At 41.7% G+C, this 26061-nt stretch overlaps 1 protein-coding gene across 6 annotated transcripts in view; it reads right to left on the bottom strand.

The window, feature by feature from the left end:
- TNRC18 (trinucleotide repeat containing 18) overlaps positions 1–26061 on the bottom strand; it is a 968701-nt gene that overhangs the window by 330155 nt on the left and 612485 nt on the right. For all 6 annotated transcript variants that reach the window (XM_056534534.1, XM_056534539.1, XM_056534536.1 and 3 more), the window contains one exon: positions 12015–12278. In XM_056534534.1, coding sequence (XP_056390509.1) covers positions 12015–12278 — 264 coding nt within the window. The remainder of the gene's footprint in view (positions 1–12014; positions 12279–26061) is intronic.

Genomic DNA, 26061 nt, shown 5'->3' with positions numbered 1-26061 from the left:
GCCACTGTGTTACATATATCTATACCCGTTTCAGAGTCTTTAAGGACTGAGGGCGTACAGGTACGTCCGTGGGAATTTCGGTCCCCACCGCTAGCCGGTCGGGGACCGGACCAAGATGCCTGCTGAAGTCATTCAGCAGGCATCCCGACACATCACCGAGGGGGGTCCTGAGACCCCCCCCCATGTCGGCGATTGCCACAAATCGCTGGTCTGACCGGCAATCTGCGGCGATTCCGGGTCATACAGGTCTCCGGTGACCCGGAAAATAAGGGGGATCGAGGTTGTCCAAGACACCCACGATCCCCCTGAAGGGATAGGAGTGCCACCCCTCCTATCCCTGCTATTGGTCGGTCAGAAGCAATCGACCAATAGCAGATCGGGGGTGGGGGGGCTTAAAGTTCGTTTCCCCCGTTCTGCCCACCCACAGAAGTCTAGGCAGAACAGGGGAACTGTCCTGTGACCGGTGGTCACTTACTATCGGCGGCAGCGGGCAGCGATGACGTGAGACTCGCTTCCTGGTGCAGACTACGGAAGCCGGTGAGTTGTCTAGCAACATCTCGAGGGCTACAGTTTGAAAACCATTATACAGTGGTCTCTAAACTGTAGCCCTCCAGATGTTGCAAAACTACAACTCCCAGCATGCACAGACAGCTGTTTGGGCATGCTGGGATTTGTAGTTTTGCAACAGCTGGAGGGCTAAAGTTTTGGAGATCACTGTGCAGTGGTTTCTAAACCGTGGCCCTCTAAATCTTGTAAAACTACAACTCCCAGCATGCCCAAACAGCCAATGGCTGTCTCGCCATGCTGGGAGTGGTAGTTGCGTAGCTCTGGTTGTTGTATAACTACATTTCCCAGCATGCCCTTTGGCGATCAGTACATGCTGGGAGTTGTAGTTTTGCAACAGCTGGGGGCACACTGGTTGGAAAATACCTAACTGAAGGTCTGTCAGTGCATGCTGGGAGTTGTAGTTTTACAACAGCTGGAGGTTTGCCCCCCCCCCCCCCATGTGAATGTACAGGGTACATTCACACGGGTGGGTTTATAGTGCGTTTCCTGCTTCAAGTTTCAGCTGCGGCAAATTTTACGCCGCAGCTCAAACTACTAGCGGGGAACTCACCGTAAACCCCCGCTGTGTGAATGTACCCTAAAAACACTAAACTACATTAACACATAATAAAGGGTAAAACACTACATATACACCCCCTTACACTGCCCCCCCCAATAAAAAAAAAAAAACGTATCGTACGTATCGTATGACAGTTTCCAAAACGGAGCCTCCAGCTGTTGCAAAACAACAACTCCCATTATTTACGGACAGCCACTGACTGTCCAGGCATATTGGGAGTTTAGCAACAGCTGGAGGCACCCTGTTTGGGAATCACCGGCATAGAATACCCCTATGTCCACCCCTATGAAAATCCCCAATTTAGTCCTTAAATGCGCATGGCGCTCTCTCACTTTGGAGCCCTGTCTTATTTCAAGGAAACAGTTTAGGGCCACATATGGGGTATTTACATACTTGGAAGCAATTGAGTTACACATTTTGAGGGGCTTTTCTCCTTTTACCCCTTATGAAAAGTAAAGATAAAGTTAAAATGTAATAAAAAAAATTAAGTAAAAATGTTTACATTAAAATGCTGGTGTTGCCCCATACTCTTTATTTTCACAAGAGGTAAAAGGAAAAAAAGACCCCCAAAGTTTGTAACGCAACTTCTCCTGAGTACGGAAATACCCCATATGTGGGTGTAAAATGCTCTTCGGACGCACAACAAGGCTCAGGAGTGAGAGCACACATTTGAGGCCTAAATTGGTGATTTGCACTGGGGTGGCTGATTTTACAGCGGTTCTGACAAATGCAAAAAAAATTAACTACAACCCTCACGGAACGTAACAAGGGGTATAGTGAGCCTTAACAACCCACAGGTGTTTGACGAATTTTCGTTCAAGTTGGATGGGAAAATGAAAAGCTTTCACATGCCATGACAGCACCACCTGAGAGAGGGACTCCGCCCCTAGGGACAGGAAACCTTGGAGAATAAAAGGAAGTCCACTCCTCTCCATCCTCAGTGATTTACAAAGACCTAGAAGAGCCTTCCTACATAGTAATAACAGTCATGACAATAAACAATAATAACTGAACAAGGAAATACATAAAATTTTTTGCTACACCCAGGTGATCTAAACACCCGTGAAACACTATTTAGAAAGACAGAAGGGTGGGAAAACAGCGGTGCTGTCATGGCTCGTGAAAACAGAATTACTGGTGAGTAATTACCGGCTTTTCCCATCGCCATGACAGCACCACCTGAGAGAATACCAGAGACCAAGATTAGGGTGGGATAACAGTTTGGAGAACCTTACGACCAAAGGATAAATCAGAACAGCTCCCCACATCCAACCTATAGTGGCGAAAAAAAAGTGTGCGGAGACAACCAGGTGGCCGCCTTACAGATTTGGTCTATTGAGGCCCCTCTCCTCTCGGCCCAAGAGGATGCAACTGCATGGATAGAGTGAGCCTGAGACAAACAGGAGGAGAAAGGCCAGAGGAGACATTTGACAAACAAATAGCCTCCCTGATCCATCTAACTATGGTGTCACTTCTAGCACTATTACTCTTATTCTGGCCACAGAATTGCACAAATAGTCTATTTGATTTCCTAAAATCTTTAGTTCTTTCCAAATTAGAAAGAACATACCTCCTTACATCCAGCATATGAAAAAACTTCTACTACAAAATGAGGGTAAGACTATCTCCTGAGACAAATGAAAATGAGATACCACTTTTGGCAAAAATGCTGGGTCAGTTCTAAGAACTATTCTGTCATCTAGGATATGAGTGTGTGGCTCCATGCAGGAAAAAATAGCTATTTCACCTACTCTATGAGCAGAGGTAACAGCTATCAGGAGAGCAGTCTTCAAAGTCAGGTGTCTGATGGATATAGAGGAAACTGGCTCAAAAGGTTCACACATAACATATTGAGAACTAAGGTTAAATCCCAAGAAGGAGTTTTAGGGAGTTTTGGAATTTGGAGCCTTCTGGTTGCTTTAAAAAATCTTACAATCCATGGATGACTGTCTATAGATTGGGAGAACAAGGATCCTAGGGCTAATACATGCACTTGCAACTTAAGACCCTTTTCTAAACCCTTCTGAAGAAAGTCCAAGATTGATGCAATATTGGGTTTGTTAAAGTCCACCAAGGATGGATCTATAAAATTCAAGTAAGCCTTCCAGATCTTGAAGTAGATTGCTGAGGTCACCGGCTTCCTACTTGATGGTAATGTAGAGATGACTGAATCAGAAAGACCTTTATTCCTCAGAATTACCCTTTCAAATTCCATGCAGTTTGGTGCAGACTGTGAGTATCTGGATGGAATATAGGACCCTGAAACAAAATATCTGGTTGTTCTGGTAAGACCCAAGGGTCTGTTAATGACATCTCCCGGAGGCAAGAAAACCATGTTCTGCGGGGCCAGAATGGAGCTATGAGAATGACCCTTGCCCTGTCCTCCCGAATCTTTTTTTTAGAACTCTCTGTATTAATGCTAGTGGAGGGAAGGCATAGCTCAGACTCCACTTCCAATACTGGGACAGTACATCCACTGCTGTAGGGTTCTCTGAGGGGGACAGGGAGAGAAACTGTTTTACTTGGCGATTCTGTCTTGTGGCAAACAGATCTATCTGAGGATAGCCCCACAGTACACAGATTTTTCTGAATATGTCCTTGTTTAGGCGCCATTCTCCCTGATGGAGACAATGTCTGCTCAGATAGTCTGCCCTGGTGTTGAGGGAGCCCTTTAGATGAACCGATGATATTGATGCTAGGTGTTTTTCTGCATAGGAGAAGACCTTTGAAGCTGAGTCCGTCACCAGAAGAAAATCGTCAAGGTATGGGATGAATATTCCTTCCTGCTCCCTTATGTGTGCTGCCATCTCTGATACCACTTTCATGAAGATCCTTGGAGCTACTGAGATCCCAAAGGAAAGGGAACAAAACTGAAGATGCATTAGGTTGGGGCCTAGGTGCACAGCAATTCTTAGGTATTTTTTAAAGTCTGGATGTATGGGTACATGGAAATAGGCATCCTTTAAGTCCAGTGAGGCCATGAAACAATTTTTTGTATTTTTGTATTCCATTTTCTATCTTTGGTATTTTATGAATCTGTTTAGAGGTTTTAAATTTATAATTACCCGAAAGGTGTTGTTGGGTTTTTTCACCAGGAACAGTGTGGAATAAAATCCCTGACACTCTTGACCTGACGGTACCTGTACTAGAACCCCTTCTTCCATTAACAGAAGCACTTCTTGTTGTAATGAGCTTTGACCTATTGACCCTACATGATTTTTGGTTATAATAAAGCAAGTGGGGAGGCTGCAAAATTCCTAGCGCAGACCATTCTGAATGATGTCCAGAACCTGGGAACTGCCTGATTTTTTTTCCACACTGGAAAATAACCTTGCAGTCTGCCACCCACTCGCAGGACCCAGTCATTGAGATCCTGTTTTTTTTAGGTTTGAGGCTGGATGAACATGAGTCCAGCGCCCCGACTGACCTTTTCCTCTACTCTGACCTCCACCTCTCCCCCTGGAACGAAAGGTTTGGTTACGTCTGCCAAAATCAAAGGGAAAACCCTTCTTCCTACCATTTGCTTTCTCAAGTATATCAGAAAGGACAGACCCAAATAAATGCTCTCCTTCACAGGGGATGGCACATAATCAATTTTTTTGAGGACACTTCACCTGGCCAATTTTTTAACCATAATGCCCTTCTAGCCGAATTTAACAGTCCCCCAGATAATCTTAGAGCATCTGAGGTGGAGTCAGCTAAGAAGGCTACTCCATTACGGATAATAGGGATGGAGGCTGAGAGCTGTTCCCTTGGTACCTTATTTTGTATGTTAGAGGCTAACTGATCTAACCAAATTAATATAGATCTGGCCACAGAGGTCCCCATTACATTAGGTTTCAAGGCTGCCACTGATGCTTCCCATGTTCTTTTAAGAAACATGTCCATTTTCTTACCCATTGGATCCTTAAGGGTCACAAGGTCTTCAAAGGGAAGAGATCCCTTCCTAGAGATTTTAGAAATAGACACATCAATTTTTGGTGGGTGATCCCAGGTTTTAGTTTCAGTGTCAGCAAATGGATATTTTCTTTTTAAAACCTTACGCAAAAAAGTATTTTTGTCAGGGTTCTCCCATTCTTTAAGAATAACTTTTTAATAATTTTATGTATAGGAAATACCCGATATTTTTTGGAATCAAGACCCTCAAACATAATGTCTTCAATCAACCTTGGCTCCCTGGGAAAATTTAGAGTGGAACGAACAGCCTTCACCAATTGGTCAGTGTCCTCTGAATCTTCTTCTGAGTCCGATCCATCTGGCACAATAATACCCTCTTCTTCAGAATCAGATTGATTTAAGACCACTAGAGAGTAGAAGCAGTGGGAAGAGGTGTGGAATCAGTTACCACAGGATTAACAGCTGTTGTTAAACTCTGAATGGATGACTGGATCTCCTTTCTAATAAAATCCTGCATTTGTGCCAGAAAAGACGGAACTAAGGCTGGAACTTCAGAGGTGATCAGCTTATTAATACAGGACTGACATGAATCTTTTCCATATTCAGGAGGTAATATTTGGAGGTAATATTGGAATATTTCCTAGGTGCATCATCACCGTGCTGAAAATAACCAAAAAGACCACAACTTAGCAAAAAAACTTGAAAAAATAGAAAGAATACACTCACTCAGAAACCGCCGGTACCGAAGATAGCGTATTTGCAGATGAGTCAGATAGAGTACACCTCTGGTTGTCACCGCTGGTACTCAATGCTGGAACACAGGAAAAAAATCCCCCACTCCAATGCTGGACAGGTATGAACGGCTGGTCAGCTCACCACAGGAGGAAGAGTGGCAGAAAAAAAGTCTCCTTTTAAATCTGCTGCCTCCTGAGCGCATGAGGCCCGGCGTGTGACGTCATATCCGCCCCCTTTTGACCTCCAGCTTCCTCTTGCATCCTCACTTGCTGGCAGTTATGGTGCTAATCCCCGCCCCCTATGCTTGCCGCAGCTATCAACAGTCGTCCACGCGACCGCGCTCAGACACAACCCGCCCGCCAGCAGCCTGCCGCAACCCGCCCACAAACCAGCGACGGCGAACACAATAAATTTGTAAGTTAACCCCGGGCTGCTGATGGAGGGGAGTTGGGGGAGGGCAGAAGATTTAAAACTTGAGGATAGACTGTGAGCGCAGCTAGGATCCCCAACCAGGGACCATAAGGGATTCTTTACCCCCTACACCGAGGGGCCAAGCATAAAGCAATCCCTAAGCCATTCCTAAAGCCCCCTGAGACTGGGGCTCCTCCAGGCTTCCCATAGGGACAGGAAACCACTGAGGATGGAGAGGAGTTGACTCTCTCAGGTGGTGCTGTCATGGTGATGGGAAAAACATTTATTTATTTTTTTAAACTAAAATGCGCGTGTTACCCTAAATTTTCCTTTTCACAAGGGAAAATAGGAAAAAAAAGCCCCCAAAAATGTGTAACCTCATTTCTTCAGAGAAAGAACATACCCCATATGTGGATGTAAAGTGCTCTGTGGGCGAACTACAATGCTCAGAAGAGAAGGAGCACCATTGGGCTTTTTGAGAGAAAATTTGTCTGGAATTGAAGGCCATGTGTATTTACAAAGCCCCCATAGTGCCAGAACAATGGACCCCCCCCCCCCCCTGCATGTGACCCCATTTTGAAAACTACGGAATGTAATAAGGGGTGCAGTGAGCATTTATGCCACACAGGTGTCTGATAGATTTTTGGAACAGTGGTCCGTGAAAAAGAAAAATGTAATTTTTGTAAATGCTCATGGCCCCCGTCTTCCATTCCAAACAAATTCTCTCTCCAAAAGCCCAATGGCGCTCCTTCTCTTCTGAACATTTGGGGGGCATTTTCTCCTATTACCCCTTGTAAAAAAAAAAAATTTTCATTCACACATCCAAATTTAAGGAAAAGTTGTCAAACACCTGCGGGGTGTTAAAGGGGTACTCCGGTGCTAAGATGTCTTATCCCCTATCCAAAGGATAGGGGAAAACATGGCTAATCGCGGGGGTCCTGCCGCTGGGGACCCCCGTGACCTTTCATGCAGCACCCCGTTACCATCAGCCCCCGGAGCATGTTTGCTCCGGGTCTGATGACTGGCGATCATGGGGCTGAAGTATTGTGACGTCACAGCTCCACCCCCGTGTGACGTCACGCTCCGTCCGCTCAATGCAAGCCTATTTTTTTTTGCTATTCTGGCACCATAGGGGCTTCCTAAATGCGACATGCCCCCCAAAAACTATTTCAGCAAAATTCACTCTCCAAAATCCCATTGTCGCTCCTTCCCTTCTGAGCCCCGAGCCAATCATTGCAGCCCCCTGAGGAAGGCAACGAAACAGCAGTTGTTGGGGTAGTAATGGTTCCTAGTCACTATGGGCAAGGATGTTTATGGCAATTTATATGCATATACACTTTAATATTATATAGTACTGTAAAGGGTAATGGTACCTGACTGAGATTCTCAGGAGTGAGCTCTGAAATTTTGGAGACACTAAAAGACTAACAATCTATTGTATTGCATATGATATACTTTTTTTATTCCTTTGGGATATACTGTTGATACTGATATAGCCTGCATAGTGTTAAAACAGTTTTGAACCTCACACTCCAATTTGTTATATTGGTAGATCCTGTCTGCAGAGCTTTATGTTATAATTTAATTATGCTTAATAAAACTGTATTTTAATAGATTTAAGTGTAAGTTCTACAATTATTTTGGTGTAAACTGTATGCAAGTAGAGTACTTAGTACTCAGAGTAAGGCCAGAGGGACATAGTCATTTCCAACATGAGATTGATATATGATAAGGATATATGTCCTGGAGGACCTTATTGTGTATTTACATTATGTTAAATTAGAATATGTCACGAAAAAACTATCTCGGAATCAGAATAAACAGTAAAAGCATCCCAGAGTTATTAATGCATAAAGTGGCAGTGGTCAAAATTGCAAAAAAAGGCTCAATCTTTAAGGTGAAAAAGGGCTCAGTCCTTAAGGGGTTAATAAATGTGGCTGAGAAGCATTAGATCAAGGTGCATGTTGTGGATGTGGGACCATGTCTGTTTTCTCTATTTTAACTCATAAACATATTTGGTATCGCCATGGGCGGAAACGTCCGAGCTATTAAAGTAAAATGTTAATGATCCCGTGCGGTGAACGCCTAAATGTGAAGTACATAATTGCAGATTTTCTTGTCACATCATACCCCAAAAATCACGGCAAAAAACTTCACACATATGCAAAAGTGGTACCGTTAAAAACTACAGAGCCAAAAATACAGCCTCATGTATGGAAAGATAAGAAAGTTATAGGGTTCAGCAGAGGTTCAACAATACATTAGAGCAACACACAGCACTTACCACAGCCACTTTCAAAATTGACTGTGCTCAGGTAATTTCCTCTAGTTGTGTATTGATCAGATAGATTTATCATATGCTCTGTGCCATGTAATACATTTTACGTTATGTCAGCACTTTCACAGCTTAAAATTATTGGGGGACATTTATCAAAACCTGTGCAGAGAAAAACTTGCCCAGTTGCCCATAGCAACCAATCAGATTTCTTCTTTCATTTTCCACAGGCCTTTTCAAAAATGAAAGAAGAAATTTGATTGGTTGCTATGGGCAACTCAACAACTTTTCCTGTGGACAGGTTTTGATAAATCTCTCCAATTGACTGTAAAACACGTCTACCACAGACAACAATGATAAATTCCCCCCAATGTGTATTAATAGCCAGTAACTGAGCAGAATACATAAATGTACATAACAAACATGTAACTAGTTTATAGGTTAGAGAATTATCAGGCAAATTAAAGTTTTCCAAACAAATGAAAGCTTTGCAAGAAAAAAAAATAGCAAAAATGGTTAGCTCATGCTTTTCAGGAATTATAACACAGTTAAGCCATACAAGCAGTGAGAATGTTAAATGTTTAACAACGAAATTATAATGTTAATAAGTTATTAAAGATTGACACACAGAATGATTTTTGAAGCATTTAGGCAAGGAAATAATAGTCATACAGACCATGAGCACAATACAGACCCATTATAAATTTTAGTACGTGTTCTATCACAATTTCAGGCAAAGCATACAAAGCAGGCTAGATGAAGGCAGACCATAGACAGCCAAGGGGTCTTCTTTCACATCCATACCCTTCATCATAAAACAAACCTACTCTTTCTGGAAATGCATGCCGAAGAAGGCTGCACTTAGTATGTACTAAACTATGTATTATAAAAAATATATAAATGTGCTTGCCATTAAACATCTGAACTGAGCATATCTATACATTTCCTTTTCTTACTTAACAGAATAAGGGTTATCACAGAATTAACTGGATTGGAACAGAAACATTTTTCTAATTACAAAAATGTGTATAATGTTAAAAAAATAACACAGTAAAGTATTTTAACATGTGAATCCGAAGAGTATTATTTTTAATGTTAGCCACAAATAATTGGATATATATTTTTGTGGTCTATAATGTGCATATTTAGCGCATTTGCATGACATAATTATTGATGACAATCTCAAAATAATACATCACCTGACTTTTAACATTAGGAAGGTTTCCATTTTTCTCTAGTGATTCTTTGATTAACCACTACTAAAAAATATCTAAAACATCCTAAATTTAATTCATACAGGATGCAGAGGCTGCAACTATTGAATAGAACACCTGTACCCCTTATTCTTTATAGAAAAAAATATCTCTTGGTTATATATCCGGGGCACTAATCTTTGAAATGGAGCAACTTAAACAATATTTATCCATTCCTAGTTTCAAAATAAATAATTTAGAGAACAGTGCTTATTGCAATGTATAATGTTTGAATAAGCACATACTTTTTTTTTCCAGTAATATGATATGGAACAGAAGATTAGATGTCAGGCTGGAAGATTTACTAATAAAGAGTTTGACGTTCAGAAGTTACCTACTTTACAGAGATCAAGGTTCTGATGGCTTGCAATCTGACCCACGCTGTGCGATGTCTGCCCTACTCCAGCCAATCACTGTGCTTCCTTAGAGCAGCGTAACAGCAATTGCAAGAAACCGTAACAGACATTCAAAGCATCATGGGTAAGGGTCAGGGGTGAAGGAATGCTCAAGCAGCTGCAAGGAAAAAGCAAGCATTCTAGAAAAGTTTGGTTAATTTCTGCACATTTTTTAGTATTACAGCAAGTCTTAGCATATCCACTTCTCAAATATCCCCACCAATCTCTGTATTATGATACCAGGAAGTATACTACTTTCTGCTAATATCGCTTGATTTTATAATTATTTTGAGTTTTATAAAGAAAATTTAATAGGTTCAAATAATAATTTACTCATATAAACGATTGAATGAAATGTTCACCTCTGCTATCCCTCTTTTTGATTGCGTAAATCTAAAATAAAATATTAAGTAACTTAGTAAGTAGTCTGAAAAACATCATATTGTTTTCTGTCTATTCTGTGTCAACAAACCTGTGTTTCCACTGTTAAACACTAGAAACAAACTCTGTGTGTAATCTTTTTCCTGTAGTCATGTGTTACTCCACTCTCTGAGTGAGGGTGCATTCCCACCACATTTCAGCCAGACAGCAGCCAGATTCGGTAGGGAAATTTTAAAACCGGCTACGGCCTTATCCTTGCTGGACCTGCGCTGCATCTCATTATTTTAAATGCGATAGTCCGATAGTGACTCCAGTCGACTAATTTTTTCACCGTATCCGACATACGGCATACCTCCGTTCAGCGCATTTAAACAAATGAGATACAGCATGGCCACAGGGATACAGCTGCAGATGGTTTTGAAATTTCCCCTCTGGATCCGGCTGCCGTCTGGCTAAAATCTGGTGTGAATGCACCCTAACACATGACTGAAGGATGAGTCTACACTAAAAACCTGTTTGTATTCTGTAACAGTGGAGACACACACATCGGTCTGCAAACAAGTTTTAGACACAAAACAAAGTAACATTTATTTTAAGATGCATAACAGCAATAACATATTGTTGCAATAGAGTTAATCCCTTTACATTTTGATATCTGGATCAACTAAATACTATATAGTTTTACTTAAAGGGAAACTTACAGCAGCATCACCTACACTAACTAGCTGGTGCTGTGTGTTAATGCGGATGATGCTGATCAAAATGGTGTTTACCTTATTTTTCTAGGTGCCACTTTTCCAGATATATGGCTAAAAATCCTTTTATGTTAATTGGGTTTTTTGTGCATGAACTAATCTCCAGCTTGGAAGAACCACCTGTGCACCTTGGGGCTAGGGAAGGAATGTAACAAGAGCCTAATTTACAATTTAGGATTTTTAGTAATATATCTGAAACAGCGACACCAAGAAAAATAAAGTACACACTATTTTATTCTGCGTTACCTGCACTAACAGGCAGTACCAGCAGGCAAATGCGGGTGACACTGCTCTCAGTTTTCCTTTCATAGGCAGATATAAGGAGGGATATTTGAAATATGAACACTGCAGGACCTTTTAAGCAACATGACAAACCTTAGAGTGATGCAGAGGGTAGGAGGAAACGGAAAAGAAGCAAAACAAAGAAAAAAGGCAAAAGCTATATTAACAATTTAGAATGCATCGCAAGAGACACAAAAATACACTGGCATTATTAAAAAATAAAATTTTATATGTTTAATAAAACTTTATAATACAAACAAATTGCACACCCACACTTTATCAAAATACAAAGAATGTTTCTCTGATGGAACCTTCATGCCAAAGATAACACAGAAAAAAAAAAAAGGAGACTGATGAAGACTAAAACAGCTTATGCGAGCCAAAAAGAGAAGCACTACATATTGCAAAGGAAATTTGTTAAAACTGTAGCCAACCAGACCACCATTAACAGCAGGAATACCCTGTATATCTGAGTCTGAACTTTTGCTTTGTAAAACTAGTAACCTTGGTCCAAAGAGTCCTCCGTTGAATCACTGAAAGATGATTCAGCCTCCCGACCAGGTAGTAGTAAACAGAGATGTCTATTTCTCCTGTGTCTCTGCTTAGATTTGGAAGTCCTATAGAATGAAGAGATGTGTTGCGGTGATAGGGAATGTCCAAGAGTCTTCATTTTTTGTGTTAGAATATTACACATGCTATAGTGTAATGATTTGGGCTGAGAAAGCCACTTATTTCTTATTATGTGGTCATCATCTTCTGAATCTGTATCTGCAAATAAAACACATGCCATTAGAAGTTAAAAAAATAAAATAAAATTACTAAAACCTGTTTAAAGGGGTACTCCACCCCTAGACATCTTATCCCCTATCCAAAGCATAGGGGATAAGATGTCTGATCGCGGGGGTCCCGCTGCTGGGGACCCCCGCAATATAGCATGCGGCACCCACCTGTTTCTGCTCCATCACGCCCCCCTCCCATAGAGTTGCATTGAGGGGACGGGGCGTGACGTCACAGGGGGGCGGAGTCGTGACGTCATGACCCCCGCAATAAGACCCCCGCGATCAGACATCTTATAACATATCCAAAGAATAGGGGATAAGATGTCTAGGGGTGGAGTACCCCTTTAAAGGAAACTCAGCACACCGATAAGATTGCATTCACCCTCGGATTGATTGACGAGATGCCATTCACCGCCGTGTTCTAAAGGAATTAAGTAGTGTAATAGACAGACCCCTATTTTTAATATTCATGGACTCTATAGTAACAGGGACTGTTCCCCAGGACTGGCGCATGGCAAATGTGGTGCCAATATTTAAAAGGGGACAAAAAGTCACCCCGGAAATTATAGGCCTGTTAGTTTAACATCTGTTGTATGTAAATTGTTTGAGGGTTTTCTAACAGATGCTATTTTGGAATATCTTGATACAAATAAATGTATGACTCCATATCAGCATGGATTTATGAGGAATCGGTCATGTCAAACTAACCTGATCAGCTTTTATGAGGAGGTGAGCTCCAGACTGCACCAGGGGGAATCGCTGGATGTCGTATATATGGATTTTTCCAAAGCATTTCATATAGTTCCACATAAACGGTTGGTGCATGAAATGAGAAGGATTGGGCTGGGGGAGAATGTGTGTAAGTTGGTAAGTAACTGGCCCAGTGAAAGGAAACAGAGGGTGGTTATTAATGGTACTTATTCTGATTGGGTGACTGTTACTAGTGGGAACCACAGTGGTCAGTATTGGGTCCTGTCCTATTTAATATATTAATTAATGACCTTGTAGAGGGGTTGAATAGTAAAGTAGCAATCTTTGCAGATGATACTAAACACAGTGGTAAACATAATAGAGGACATGGCACTGTTACAAATGGATCTGGATTGGAGGCTTGGGCTGGGAAGTGGCAGATGAGGTTCAACACCGATAAATGTAAGGTAATGCACATGGGGAGGAAAAATCCGGGCTGGGATTATTTATTAAATGGGAGCACACTTGGGATGACTGACGTGGAAAAGACCTTGGGAGTCTTAGTTAACAGTAAATTTAGCTGTAGTGACCAGTGTCGGGCAGCTGCTGCCAAGGCAAATAATATCATGGGGTGCATCAATAGGGGCATAGATGCCCACGACAAGGAAATAATTCTACCGCTGTACAAATCACTAGTCAGACCACACATAGAATACGGTGTTCAGTACTGGGCACCAGTGTACAAGAGCGATACAGTGGAGCTGGAGAGGGTTCAGAGACTGGCAACCAGAGTAATACGGGGAATAGGATGACTACAGTACCAAGAAATATTATCAGAATTAGGGTTATTTAGTTTAGAAAAAAGAAGGCTTAGGGGAGACATAACTATGTATAAATATATCAGGGGACCGTACAGAGATCTCTCCCATGATCTATTTATACCCAGGACTGTATCTATAACAAGGGGGCATCCTCCGTTTAGAGGAAAGAAGGTTTCTACACCAGCACAGACGGGGGTTCTTTACTGTAAGAGCAGTGAGACTGTGAGAGGTGGTCATGGGGAACTCTGTAAAATAATTTAAAAGGGGTCTGGATGCATTTTTTGAGAGTAAGATCATTGCTGGTTATGTATATTAGAATTATAGGGACAGAACGTTGATCCACGGATTTATTCTGTTTGCCAGATTTGGAGTCAGGAAGGAATTTTTACCTCTAGTATGTGGTTCTTTTTGCCTTCCTCTGGATTAACTCAGTAGGGACTCATTAGGGATATAGGTTGAACTTGATGGACTCTGGTCTGTTTTCAAACTTATGAACTATGTTACCATGCTTCTTTCATTTTTCAAATTTATTTAAAAAAATGAAAGAAGCAATCTGAATAGTTACCATGGGTAACTGCACCACTTTACACAGATTTTGATAAATCTTCCCTATAGAGTAGTACATTTTATAACAAACCGTACATGCTCTGATTAGGTTTTTTGAATTAATCTATTTTCTTTGTTAATACTACAGGTAATATACCATATGCTACAAACATGTTGAGTTATTTTGCTGTTTGGCTAACAGTCCGTTAGAAAGAATACAGCTATGAGTCCACTGTATTCATGAAGAAATCCGTCTTCTAACCCAACATTATTACTCCCATGGCCTTTAAAATTGTATTGTTCCATTTGGTATAGTAGCCTACTATCACATAATGTGGAGATTTATAAAACAAAACTGTGTAGTGGAAGAGTGGTGCAGTTTCCTAGAGCAAGCAATCTGATTGTTTATTTCTATTTAATTTCTTTGAGTCCTTTTTAAAAATGAAAGAAGCTTATAGGTTCCCATGTCAGTTGCACTTTAACTAAAGTTGTTTGAATTGTTTAAAATTATTTGACTATATATTATTTGAGACTAGAAGGAACATTTATCTTCCCTTTTTTTTCTCTCTTTTAAAAAACAAAAACAACCACAGAATCTTTATTACATAAAAAAAAACATCCAGCTCCATTATCACCCATCATTAATATAATAATAAAAATAGCTTACATGAGGGGCACTAATTTTATCAGCTGAGCTCTAGATCTTCCATTCCCTAACCCGAACAGCTGTAACTCCTCAACATGGAATAAAAGCAACTTCTTTGGCATATACCGGGTGAATGTGTCTTATATATTCTTCTTTTTTTCTGACTAATTTTATTTGCCACTCGCATTTCTAAGGGTGGTTTTGATTCTATACCACACATACATTACATGGTATATGTGTAGCAATATGTCAAAAAAATATACAAATATATAAGTATGTTTGTATACATTTTCAAGGTATACCACAGAATTTGCGGTATACATTTGTATATGTTTTTGAATATGCGGCTCAACACTGCTAAATGCAAGGTTATGCACATTGGGTGAAAAAATCAAGGCTGGGATTACGCATTAAATGTAAAAACACTGGGGACAATTGACATGGAAAAAAAGACTTGAGAGTTTTAGTCTACAGTAAATTTAACTATAGCAACCAAAGTCAGGTAGTTTCTGCCAAGGCAAATAAAATCATGAAGTGCATCAAAAGGGGAATATATGCAAACCACAAGGAAATAATTCTTTCACTGTACAAATCACCGGTCAGACCACTGTACTGTGTACAGTACTAGGCACCAATGTACAAGAAAGATATGGTGGAGCTAGAGAGGGTTCAAAGATAGGCAACCTGAATTATACATGGAATGGGAGTACTACAGTACTCAAAAAGATTATCAAAACCAGTATTAGGCTGTCTCGGGAAACGCCCAGTTTAGAAGAGGTTTGCTATGGGGATTTGCTTCTAAACTGGGCATTTCCCGAGACAGGTGTCATCAGAGAGGATTTAGACAGAAAAGAACAACCTTAACTTCAGAAGCTCATAAGTACTGAAAGGATTAATATTTTTTAATAGAAGTAATTTACAAATCTGTTTAACTTTCTGGAGCCAGTATATATATATATATATATATATATATATATATATATATATATATAAAAAATTTTTTTTCCTGGAATACCCCTTTAAATTGTATGGACCTACAGAATAAAGAGAAGGTGTAATTTTGACCGAAAAATGCACGTTTGAGGTGGAAATTTGATATGATTTTTAAAAGGTAAGGACGAAAAAATGAAAATGCAAAAAGTGAAAAATGCTGAGTCCTTAAGGGGTTAAAGGGACATGTGTCTCTCTTTTTCCAAATCAGACAAACAGCAGCAAGTTTGTGCAAACTGACATTGGGGTGAAAAGCTCTGGTGTTCGCTCGCATAGAAAAGGAACCTGGGGGAAATATAACTCCATTCCACCACCAACCCTGCAAGAGTAGCACAGTATATACGGTAGGGATTGACCGATATAGATTTTTTAGAGCCGATACTGATAACCTGTGAACTTTCACGCCGATAGCGATACCTAGAGATGAGCGAACTTACAGTAAATTCGATTAGTCACGAACTTCTCGGCTCGGCAGTTGATGACTTATCCTGCATAAATTAGTTCAGTTTTCAGGTGCTCCGGTGGGCTGGAAAAGGTGGATACAGTCCTAGGAAAGAGTCTCCTAGGACTGTATCCACCTTTTCCAGCCCACGGGAGCACCTGAAAGCTGAACTCATTTATGCAGGATAAGTCATCAACTGCCGAGCCGAGAAGTTCGTGACGAATCGAATTTACTCTAAGTTCGCTCATCTCTACCGATAACTTATACTGATATTCTGTGCATTTTAATCTGCTGCCCCATTGCCTCCCCCTACCCAGAGACTGCCGCCACCCGCTTCTCTCCCCCTACCTGTCCTGGGGTCCTGAGTCCAACCACCACCACTGCCCTGCAGCGACTCTTGTGTGGCCAGAGACCGCCACTGCCACCTGCTTCTCTCCCCCTGACGGTCCTGAGTCCAACCACCCCCGCTTGCCTCCCCCTGCCTATCCTCTGGCCAGAGACCACTGCCGCTGCCCCATTGCCTCACTTACCCCCAGTTTTATTATTACCTGTTCCCGGGGTCCGCGCTACTTCCGGCTACGGCGGCGTCCTGAGCTGTCACTGTGCGCGGGCCACTGACTGTGACGTTGCGTTGAGGACTTCACTCGTCATTGCGCAGCGCACAGCAACAGCGCAGGACGCCGCAGGAGCAAGAAGTAGCGCGGACCCCAGGAACAAGTAATTATAAAACCGGGGATGGGGGAGACAATGGGGCAGCGGCAGCGGTCTCTGGCCAGAGGATAGGCAGGGGTAGGCAAGCAGCGTTGGTTGGACTCAGGACCCCAGGACAGGCAGAGGGAGAGAAGCGGGTGGCAGCGGACTCTGGCCCTGCAAAAGCCGATGCAGTTCATTGATTTAAAGCGCCCGCATTATTGGCAAGGTAATTGCCGATACCGATAGCTTAGAAATTCGTGAATATCGTCCGATAATATCGGCCAAACCGATAATAAGTCGATCCCTAGTACTCACTTATGTGAGATACCATATATTAGGGATCAACCGATTATCAGTTTGGCCGATATTATCGGCCGATATTCACGATTTTCTAAGTTATCGGTATCGGCAATTACTTTGCCGATAATGCGGGCGCTTTAAATCATTGAACTGCTGTGGCTTTTGCGGGGCCAGAGAGCGCCGCCGCCCGCTTTTCTCCCTCTGCCTGTCCTGGGGTCCTGAGTCCAACCACCGCTGCTTGCCTACCCCTGCCTGTCCTCTGGCCAGAGACTGCCGCCACTGCTCCATTGCCTCCCCCATCCCCGGTTTTATAATTACCTGTTCCCAAGGTCCGCGCTACTTCTGGCTCCTGCGGCATCCTGCGCTGTTACTGTGCGCTGTGCAATGACGAGTGACGTCCTAAACGCGACGTCACCGTCAGTGGCCCAGCTCACAGTGACAGCTCAGGACGCCGCCGGAGCCAGAAGTAGCGCGGATCCGGGAACAGGTAAGTATAAAATCGGGGATGGGTGAGGCAGAGGATAGGCAGGGGGACGCAAGCGGCAGTGGTTGGACTCAGGACCAGCGGGGGGAGAGAAGAGGGTGGCAGTCTCTGGGCAGGGGGAGGCAATCGGGCAGAGGTTTAAAATGCACGGAATATTGGTATAAATTATCGGCTATCGGCTTGAAAGTTCACAGGTTATCGGTGTTGATAACGGCTCTAAAAAATAAATCAATATCGGTCGATCCCCAGTGAGTACACCACTCACTTAATTTTTTTATCTTTTTATGTGGTAACATTGAAATAATTACACTTCTACAATGAAAAGTAGTGAGTGCACAGCCTGTTTAACAGTTCCCTCAAAATAATACAACACACAGCCATTACCCCCCTAAAGGGGTACTCCGTTGGAAACACCTTATCCCCTATCCATAGGATAGGGGATAAGATGTTAGATCGCGGGGGTCCCGCCGCTAAGGAACTCCCGTGATCTCTGGGCCAGCAGTGCCGGCATCTGGAACATGAAAGCTTGCAGCTTCCGTGTTCGTGACGTCACGCCCCCTCCATTTATGTCTATTACATAGCCGTCACACCTCCTCGAGTGGCGTGGCGGCTTGCATCGCCAGTAATTGACTGACAGGGTGCCGGCTTGAAGATCACGGCGGTCCCAAGCGGCGGGATCCCCGTGATCGGACATCTTATCCTATAGCCTTTGCATAGGGGATAGAATATTTCTAGAGAAGTACCCCTTTAAGGACAACAGGTTTATGTGTGCACTTTTGTTTTTCCTTCTCCAATTTTAAAAATCATAACATTTTCACCTACAGAGCTATATGAGGGCTTGTTGTTTGCGCCACCAGTTGTACTATATTGTGGGGCAAAATTGAAAAAAAAAAAAAACACCATCATTTTGCAGCTTTTTTTTGTTTCTACACAGTGCCCTCTTTGGTAAAAATTATACATTATCTTTATTCTGTAGGCCATACGGTTACAACAATACACAATTTGTATAGGTTTTTATTTTATTTTATTACTTTATTTAAAAAAATATAGCACTTAGTATGAAAAAGAGCATTTTTCTTGTGATGGGACTTTTTGATCGCTTTTTATTTTCATTTTTTTTAAGATATATGAAGTGACCAAAAATATGCAATTTTGGACTTTGGTATTTTTATTTTTTTTGTAAGCCATTGACTATGTGGTTTAATTTATATATTTTAATAGTTCGGACATTTACGCATACGGCGACACCCCATTTGTTTAAGGTTTTTTTTTACATTATTTCATTTAAAAAAAATTGGAATGGGGGGGTGATTCAAACTTTTATTAGGAAAGGGGTTCATTTACATTTGTTAATTTTTTTCACCTTTTTTTTTTTTTTGTCCCTTTAGGAGACTATGGAGACTATTAAGTGCAATCTTCAGATTCCATACACTGTTCATTGCTATGTCATTGCAAAGCATTAATCAATCAGTGTTACCGGAGCTACATTGCTCCAGCCTGCCATAGCTGGAGCCTTGGACTGCCAATCGGATGGCGGGGAGCAAGGTAAAGGGCCCTCCTGCCATTCTCTCAGCTGATCGGGATGCCGTGATTTTCCCATGGTGGTCCCGATCAACTCTCTGAGCTAGGTGAGATTAGTTCTCTTTTTTTTTTTATTTTACCTCTATTATTTTTAAGGAAGTACAACAATCAATATCACTGTAGTCCAGGGGAACCCCCCCCCCCCCCCCCAGAAAACACATATACATAAGCTGTAACATATTGCTTGAACAAAAATAAGAAAAAAAGATAATTATCCTTGTCCTCTGACTTAAAGGGGTACTCCGGTGAAAAACTTATTATTTTTTTTTTAAATCAACTGGTGCCAGAAAGTTAAACAGATTTGTAAATTACTTCTATTAAAAAATCTTAATCCTTCCTGTACTTATTAGCTGCTGAATACTACAGCGGAAATTCTTTTCTTTTTGAAACACAGAACTGTCTGCTGACACCACAAGCACAGTGCTCTCTGCTGACATCTCTGTCCATTTTATGAACTGTTCAGAACAGCATATGTTTGCTATGGGGATTTCCTTTTACCCTGGACAGTTCCTAAAAATGGACAGAGCTTTCAGCAGAGAGCACTCGTGATTCAGCAGACAGCTCTGTGTTTCAAACGGAAAAGAATTTCCACTGTAGTATTCAGCAGCTAATTAGTACATGAAGGATTAAGATTTTTAATTGAAGTAATTTACAAATCTGTTTAACTTTCTGGCACCAGTTGATTAAAAAAAAAAATGTTTTTTCACCGGAGTACCCCTTTAAACCATTCTTTCAATAGTCTTTCCATTATCTCTTTATATTTGTCACTTCTTCTAAATTCCCTACAGGTGACCAAGTACTGTAAAACCTTTCTAGGGAGCTAAAGCTGCAGGAAATCACTTCCTGCATATGCATTAGGTCATTCACTTTTGCAGCCCACAGCATAATCGATGGTGGTTCCTTCTTTTTCCAGTTTAGAGGGATTCATGCGCGGGTTGCTGAGATCAGAAACCAGAGTAATGAACGTTTGTATACCCTACTTGGAATCCTACTATGTTGGAGCAAAAGAAGCCCAGCATCAAGTTCAAAATCCGTCTTTGTAATTCTGGTAATTAGTAGGGATGTAAGAAAAAATTGATTCTCGCGATAATCGCGATTTTTCATTTGCCGATACAGAATCGATTCAAAATATTTTTGAATCGATTCTTTTAGGGATGTGGAATTTTTAATAAAACGCACTTTATCTTACCTGCCAACGAGCCCGCGGAGCTCCGGTACAGTCCGGTACAGGTGTTCGGTCCCCGGGCTGTATTCTTCTTACTTCCTGTTAGTCCGGCACGTCACATGGAGCTTCAGCCTATCACCAGCGGAGGCGGGACATCGCTGCGGCTGGTGATAGGCTGAAGCTCCATGTGACGTGCCGGGCTAACAGGAAGTAAGAAGAATACAGCCCGGGGACCGAACACCTGTACCGGACTGTACCGGAGCTCCGCGGGCTCGTTGGCAGGTAAGATAAAGTGCGTTTTATTTTATTTTGCAGCCCGGACGGGATAACATGAGAAAAGTGAGCACCGGAGTACTAGATCGCCGCTGTCAAAGCTGACAGCGGCGTCTATTGGGATCTATGAATGCTCCCAGGTGGGCGATATATCGCGATGTATCGTCACCTAGACGGTATCGCGATATATCGCGATATATCGAATCGCCACACTGGTATCGCGATTCGAATCGAATCGCCAAATTCTTGGCGATTCACACCCCTAGTAATTAGTGTCTTGACCTCATCCCAAAAAGGTTTCAGTTTAGTTACAAGACCAAAAGATATGCATTAGTGTACTCTCCACATTCTCACGTCTCCAACAAAGAGCACTTTCATCTGACCAGATCTTGTGCATTTTATATGGGACCCAGTACTATCTTGTTAAAAGTTTATATCTACCTTTTCGCGCAGTTTCGCGCAGGGTACTGCCCGATGAGTCAAATTACAGATCTCTAGCCATTGTTGTGAGGTAAGTGACAGTCCCAGATCACTTTTCTATTTTCTCATGAAATAGGTTAGGGTTTCATTAGGGGTATTCCACATAAAGTACACTTTAGAGAGAGAATGTTCTATGGGGTCTCTAGACTGACATAATAACTCAAATGGTGTAGCTTTACATCTAAAGTATGATGGTCGAGGGAGAGTTTTCAAGCAGTGGTGTAGCTGCAGGGCTCTCAGCCAACCTAAAGACAACGAACAACGTTCGCGTCAATGCACTTAGTGAGAGCCATTGCTCGTTTTGCTTAAATTGATGTACTTTAAATACCCCCATATCGACCCACCGTTTAAAGATCGATTCATCCATCCCCAGTGGGAAAGATGGGTTACCCAGAATTGGGGGCAGTATGAATTTAGGGGGATCATAACTGATCATACTCTAGGAGCCTTGCAGACCCTAATTGTGGCCCCTATTGTAGGGTGGTTCAAGTGCTCACTCAAATCTTTAGGTTTGCACTAAGGGACACATTTTAATGGGATTTTACTTGCTGTCTGTTCTATTATCACCCATGATTTAGGATTAGCTGTGTTACACCACTGCAGTCCCCGTGATAAATGAGGTGCTACATAGTAGCCTCTGAGGTCTGGGAGGCCCACTCTCCCCCGGGCTTTAGGCCTATAATCGGTCTATATTCGTAAGCTGGGTGTTTATTCCCCCCAAATAAAGCGTCTTTGGAGTTTAGTCACTGAACGGAAAAAGCTGGCTGGTAAATGAATGTGGAGGCACTGTATTGTGTAAAGTAGCTTCGAGAGTATTGACATTTTATATACTGCCATCCTTTCAAACCATGAAAAAGTCAGCCTAGCTCAATTGTAGCATATTTTCTGAACTTCAAGCAATAGGGGGTTGAAAATTTAAGTGGTACAGATCTTCATGTCTGGCCGAGATGTAGACCCCAAGATATTTTATTGCCCTAACCGCACAATGGAATCACAATGATAATATCCAAAGCCCTCGCCAATGGCTCTGGAAGTGATATATTTAATGCTTTGGACTTGGAATTATTGATTTTGAAATTAGAGAGCCAAGCAATTTTATCAAATTCAAGAAGCAGGGCAGGTTAAGTTGTTTGGGGTTGGGTTACAAAAAATATCAAATTGTCTGCATATGTTTGTATGTTAACCCTCCACCCTCTATCCCCCTCACGTCCATATTTGCTGTAACGCGGCATAAAAATGGTTCTAAGATCAGTAAGAAGACTAGTGGGGAGAGGAGGCACCCTTGCCGCATACCATTCGATATCTTAAACTCTTCTGAAAGGGTGCCATTTACCCTAATTCTTGCTGAGAGTTGTGAATAAAGAGACAGCACCCAGCTTAAGAAATTATGTTGGAGCCCCATGTATCTTAACGTCTCCTCCATATATATCCAGTTGACCCTGTCAAAGGCCTTCTTGGCATCTGTGGAGAGTAACATCATTTGTAGTCCTTTCGACCGGACCAACTGGATAAGATCTATAGTTTTAGTAGTTGTCTCTAGACTCTAGAGGGAGTTTAATTACATTTTTTTCTTTTTAGGCATGCACCATGTTTTACTAATATCCCTCTTATTACGCATTTATGCAATTCCCAAATAGCCATAGGTGACATCTCCTGTACAATTTGTTTCAACGAATTGAACTAATTTAGATCTTAAATCTTCCACTACCCCTGCAGTAATAGGGGATTAAGTTTCCACTGCCATTGAAGAGATTTTGGAAAAGGCATTCTAACCACTAATTTAAGGCCATGGTCTGAAAATGTAATTGATTCAATGTAATTGATTCAATTGAAGTGCCATCAATAAATTCCAAGTCTTTTTGTTTAACAAAAAATTATCTAATCTTGAAAAGAAAGAATAATCTCGGTCTTTCGGATGAAAGACGCGCCATGTATCAATTAGTTGGTGCTCCTGAAGGGTTCTATGGCAACGTCTTAATGCTATTGCACTCAAATGGGAGGACCCTCTGGATGTATCGAATTCAGGATCCATTGCACAGTTAAAATCCTGAGGCACAATTAAAGTGCCTTCCTTAAACTCACCTAATTTATTTAAAATTGTAATCAAAGCTGGGCTTTGTTTTACGTTTGGTAAGTACAACGAGGCCAAAGTGAAGGTCTGTGAAGACATATGCCCTTTAATAAATAGGAAGCGGCCCTTTATATCCTGGTATGTTTCTACATGTTCCCATATAGACTCGCGTGAGATTAATATACTAGTACCTTATATACTAGTACCTTTTGTTTTCGGGTTGTTGGTGTAACTGAGGTAGGCCAAGGGGAAAACCCTGTCTATTATGTTGAACCTTTTTATGCAATATAATGAGTTTCCTGTATAAATGCAATATTACATTTTTCTTCTTTCAGATATCTCAATATATTAGAATGTTTCCCCTTGTCATAGAGACCCTTCACATTTAAGGATCCCACCCGAATTACCTTGTTTCATCCTGTCATAGTCACCTGCCTAGCAAATCGAGCAGATAGACACAGAAAATAGGATATGTGATTACTGTATTTGTAAAAAATGAAGAAGGAAGATACTAAAAAATAGCTGGAAGAGGATATATGGGAGGGAAACGATAATGTGGAGTCATTATTGGTAGAATTATATATATATATATATATATATATATACAGTGACCCCTCGACTTATGATGGCCCCGACATATGATCATTTCAATATATGATGGCCTCTCAGAGCCCATCGTATGTTGAAGGCAGCCTCGACATATGATGCTGCTGTGTGTTGGGGCCATCGTACAAACAGCTATCTGACAGCGCTGACAACTTCACCAACTGACTGACAGCTGTTTAATGTGCCCCGTTCTGCCTCCTGTTACTCACATGCTGTCCTGCTAACTCACGCAGGCTTCCACTGTGAGCTCCGTGTAAGCCCAGCCCCCCCCAGTGCAGCCATAGCCAATAGCCTGCAGCATCTTGCTGCAGGCATCCAATGAGCTGCTGGCTGCCCTCCCCTTCCTTTCCTATAGAAGTCGGCAGGATCGTAATGGAGGACATTCTGTCCCCCCTGAAGGTATTTAAAGAACTGTACAGTACTGTATGCGATGTCACACATCACATACAATACATATACACACAATACACCCCATACATCAATGTTTCCCTATCAGTGTGCCTCCAGCTGTTGCAAAACTATAACTCCCAGCATGCCCAGACAGTCAATGGCTGTACATGCATGCTGGGAGTTGTAGTTGTACAACAGCTGGAGGCACCCTGGTTTGTTAAACACTCCCCATACACTCCACATAGAATGGTCATCCCAGAACCAATTAGCAGTTTCCCATAGAGATATGTATTCAACATACAATGGTTCCGAGGCCCCAGAACCAATTACCATTTTTACATAGACATATGTACTCGACATATGATGGTTTCAACAAATGATGGTTCTCCTGGAACCAATTAATATCATATGTTGAGGGACCACTGTATATATATATATATATATATATATATATATATATATGTGTATGTATACAAAACTCAACGAGAAGGCGAAAAAAAGGCGCAAGTAGGGTTTATTTGTGCCTTTTTTTGCACCTTTTGGTTTACACATTTCTGCAGATTTTGAGTTGCAATCCACTGATTTTGGTAATACACATGATATGGAAATAGAGCAGGAAAAAACCCTCAGGTATGGCGCTGCAGACTCTTGTAGACAGATGAGGCGGATGCCAAAGGTAATAGGAAAGTCCTCAGCAGGACATTTTATTAAAAAAACAATAAAATGGACAAGATTACGCGTTTCGGGAGGATCCTGATCTGAGGGAGGGATCCTCCCGAAACGCGTAATCTTGTCCATTTTATTGTTTTTTTAATAAAATGTCCTGCTGAGGACTTTCCTATTACCTTTGGCATCCGCCTCATCTGTCTACAAGAGTCTGCAGCGCCATACCTGAGGGTTTTTTCCTGCTCTACTTCTAATATTGACTCCCAGGACGACTTGTTTCCTCCTGCAACCCATCGGCATAGCAGCGACTCGTACTACAGTACCCAGATTATATCGTGGGTGATATGCTTTTTTGCATAGATCTCAAGGTGAGCGGCCATCTATAAGCCCCGTGGGGTTCCCCCCCCACCCACCACCCGATCTATTGAGGGTAAATACACGAGGCGCCGTCCGTCGGTCCTTTCTTTTCTTTTCTCTACATGATATGGAAGGGTTTCATCAACTGCACCTTTATGTGAAAAGGCGCAAAAAAGGTGCAAAGCCACTGAAAAGTCTCTACAACTACACCAGCCCAGACTTAGATTAGCTTTTTGGTGTATGTGAAGATAGAAATTTCAGAAAATGTTTACCTGCACAAAATTTATCAAATGCTCTGTGACCATTTAATAAATGTGGTACTCATTACCAGCACACAAAAAAAAGGTTTAAAAAAAATGCTTCAGTTACACCTACAATGCTAAATGCCCCCCAATGTGTGTATGTGTGTGTATGTTCCAGCATCACTTACAAACGGCTAAAGATATTAACAGGAAAGTTGGTACACATGTTACTTATATGTCAACTACATAAATAGGATAGGTAATGTAACCCTTACTCACCCCCCATTTGCGAAGGTCTGGGTTTTTGCTTCAATTCCCATACAAGTCTA

Source organism: Hyla sarda, chromosome 8, assembly GCF_029499605.1.
Source record: "Hyla sarda isolate aHylSar1 chromosome 8, aHylSar1.hap1, whole genome shotgun sequence".
NCBI lineage: Eukaryota > Metazoa > Chordata > Amphibia > Anura > Hylidae > Hyla > Hyla sarda.
Note: the sequence above shows the minus strand (reverse complement) of the source record. Positions and strands in the feature narration are given on the sequence as shown.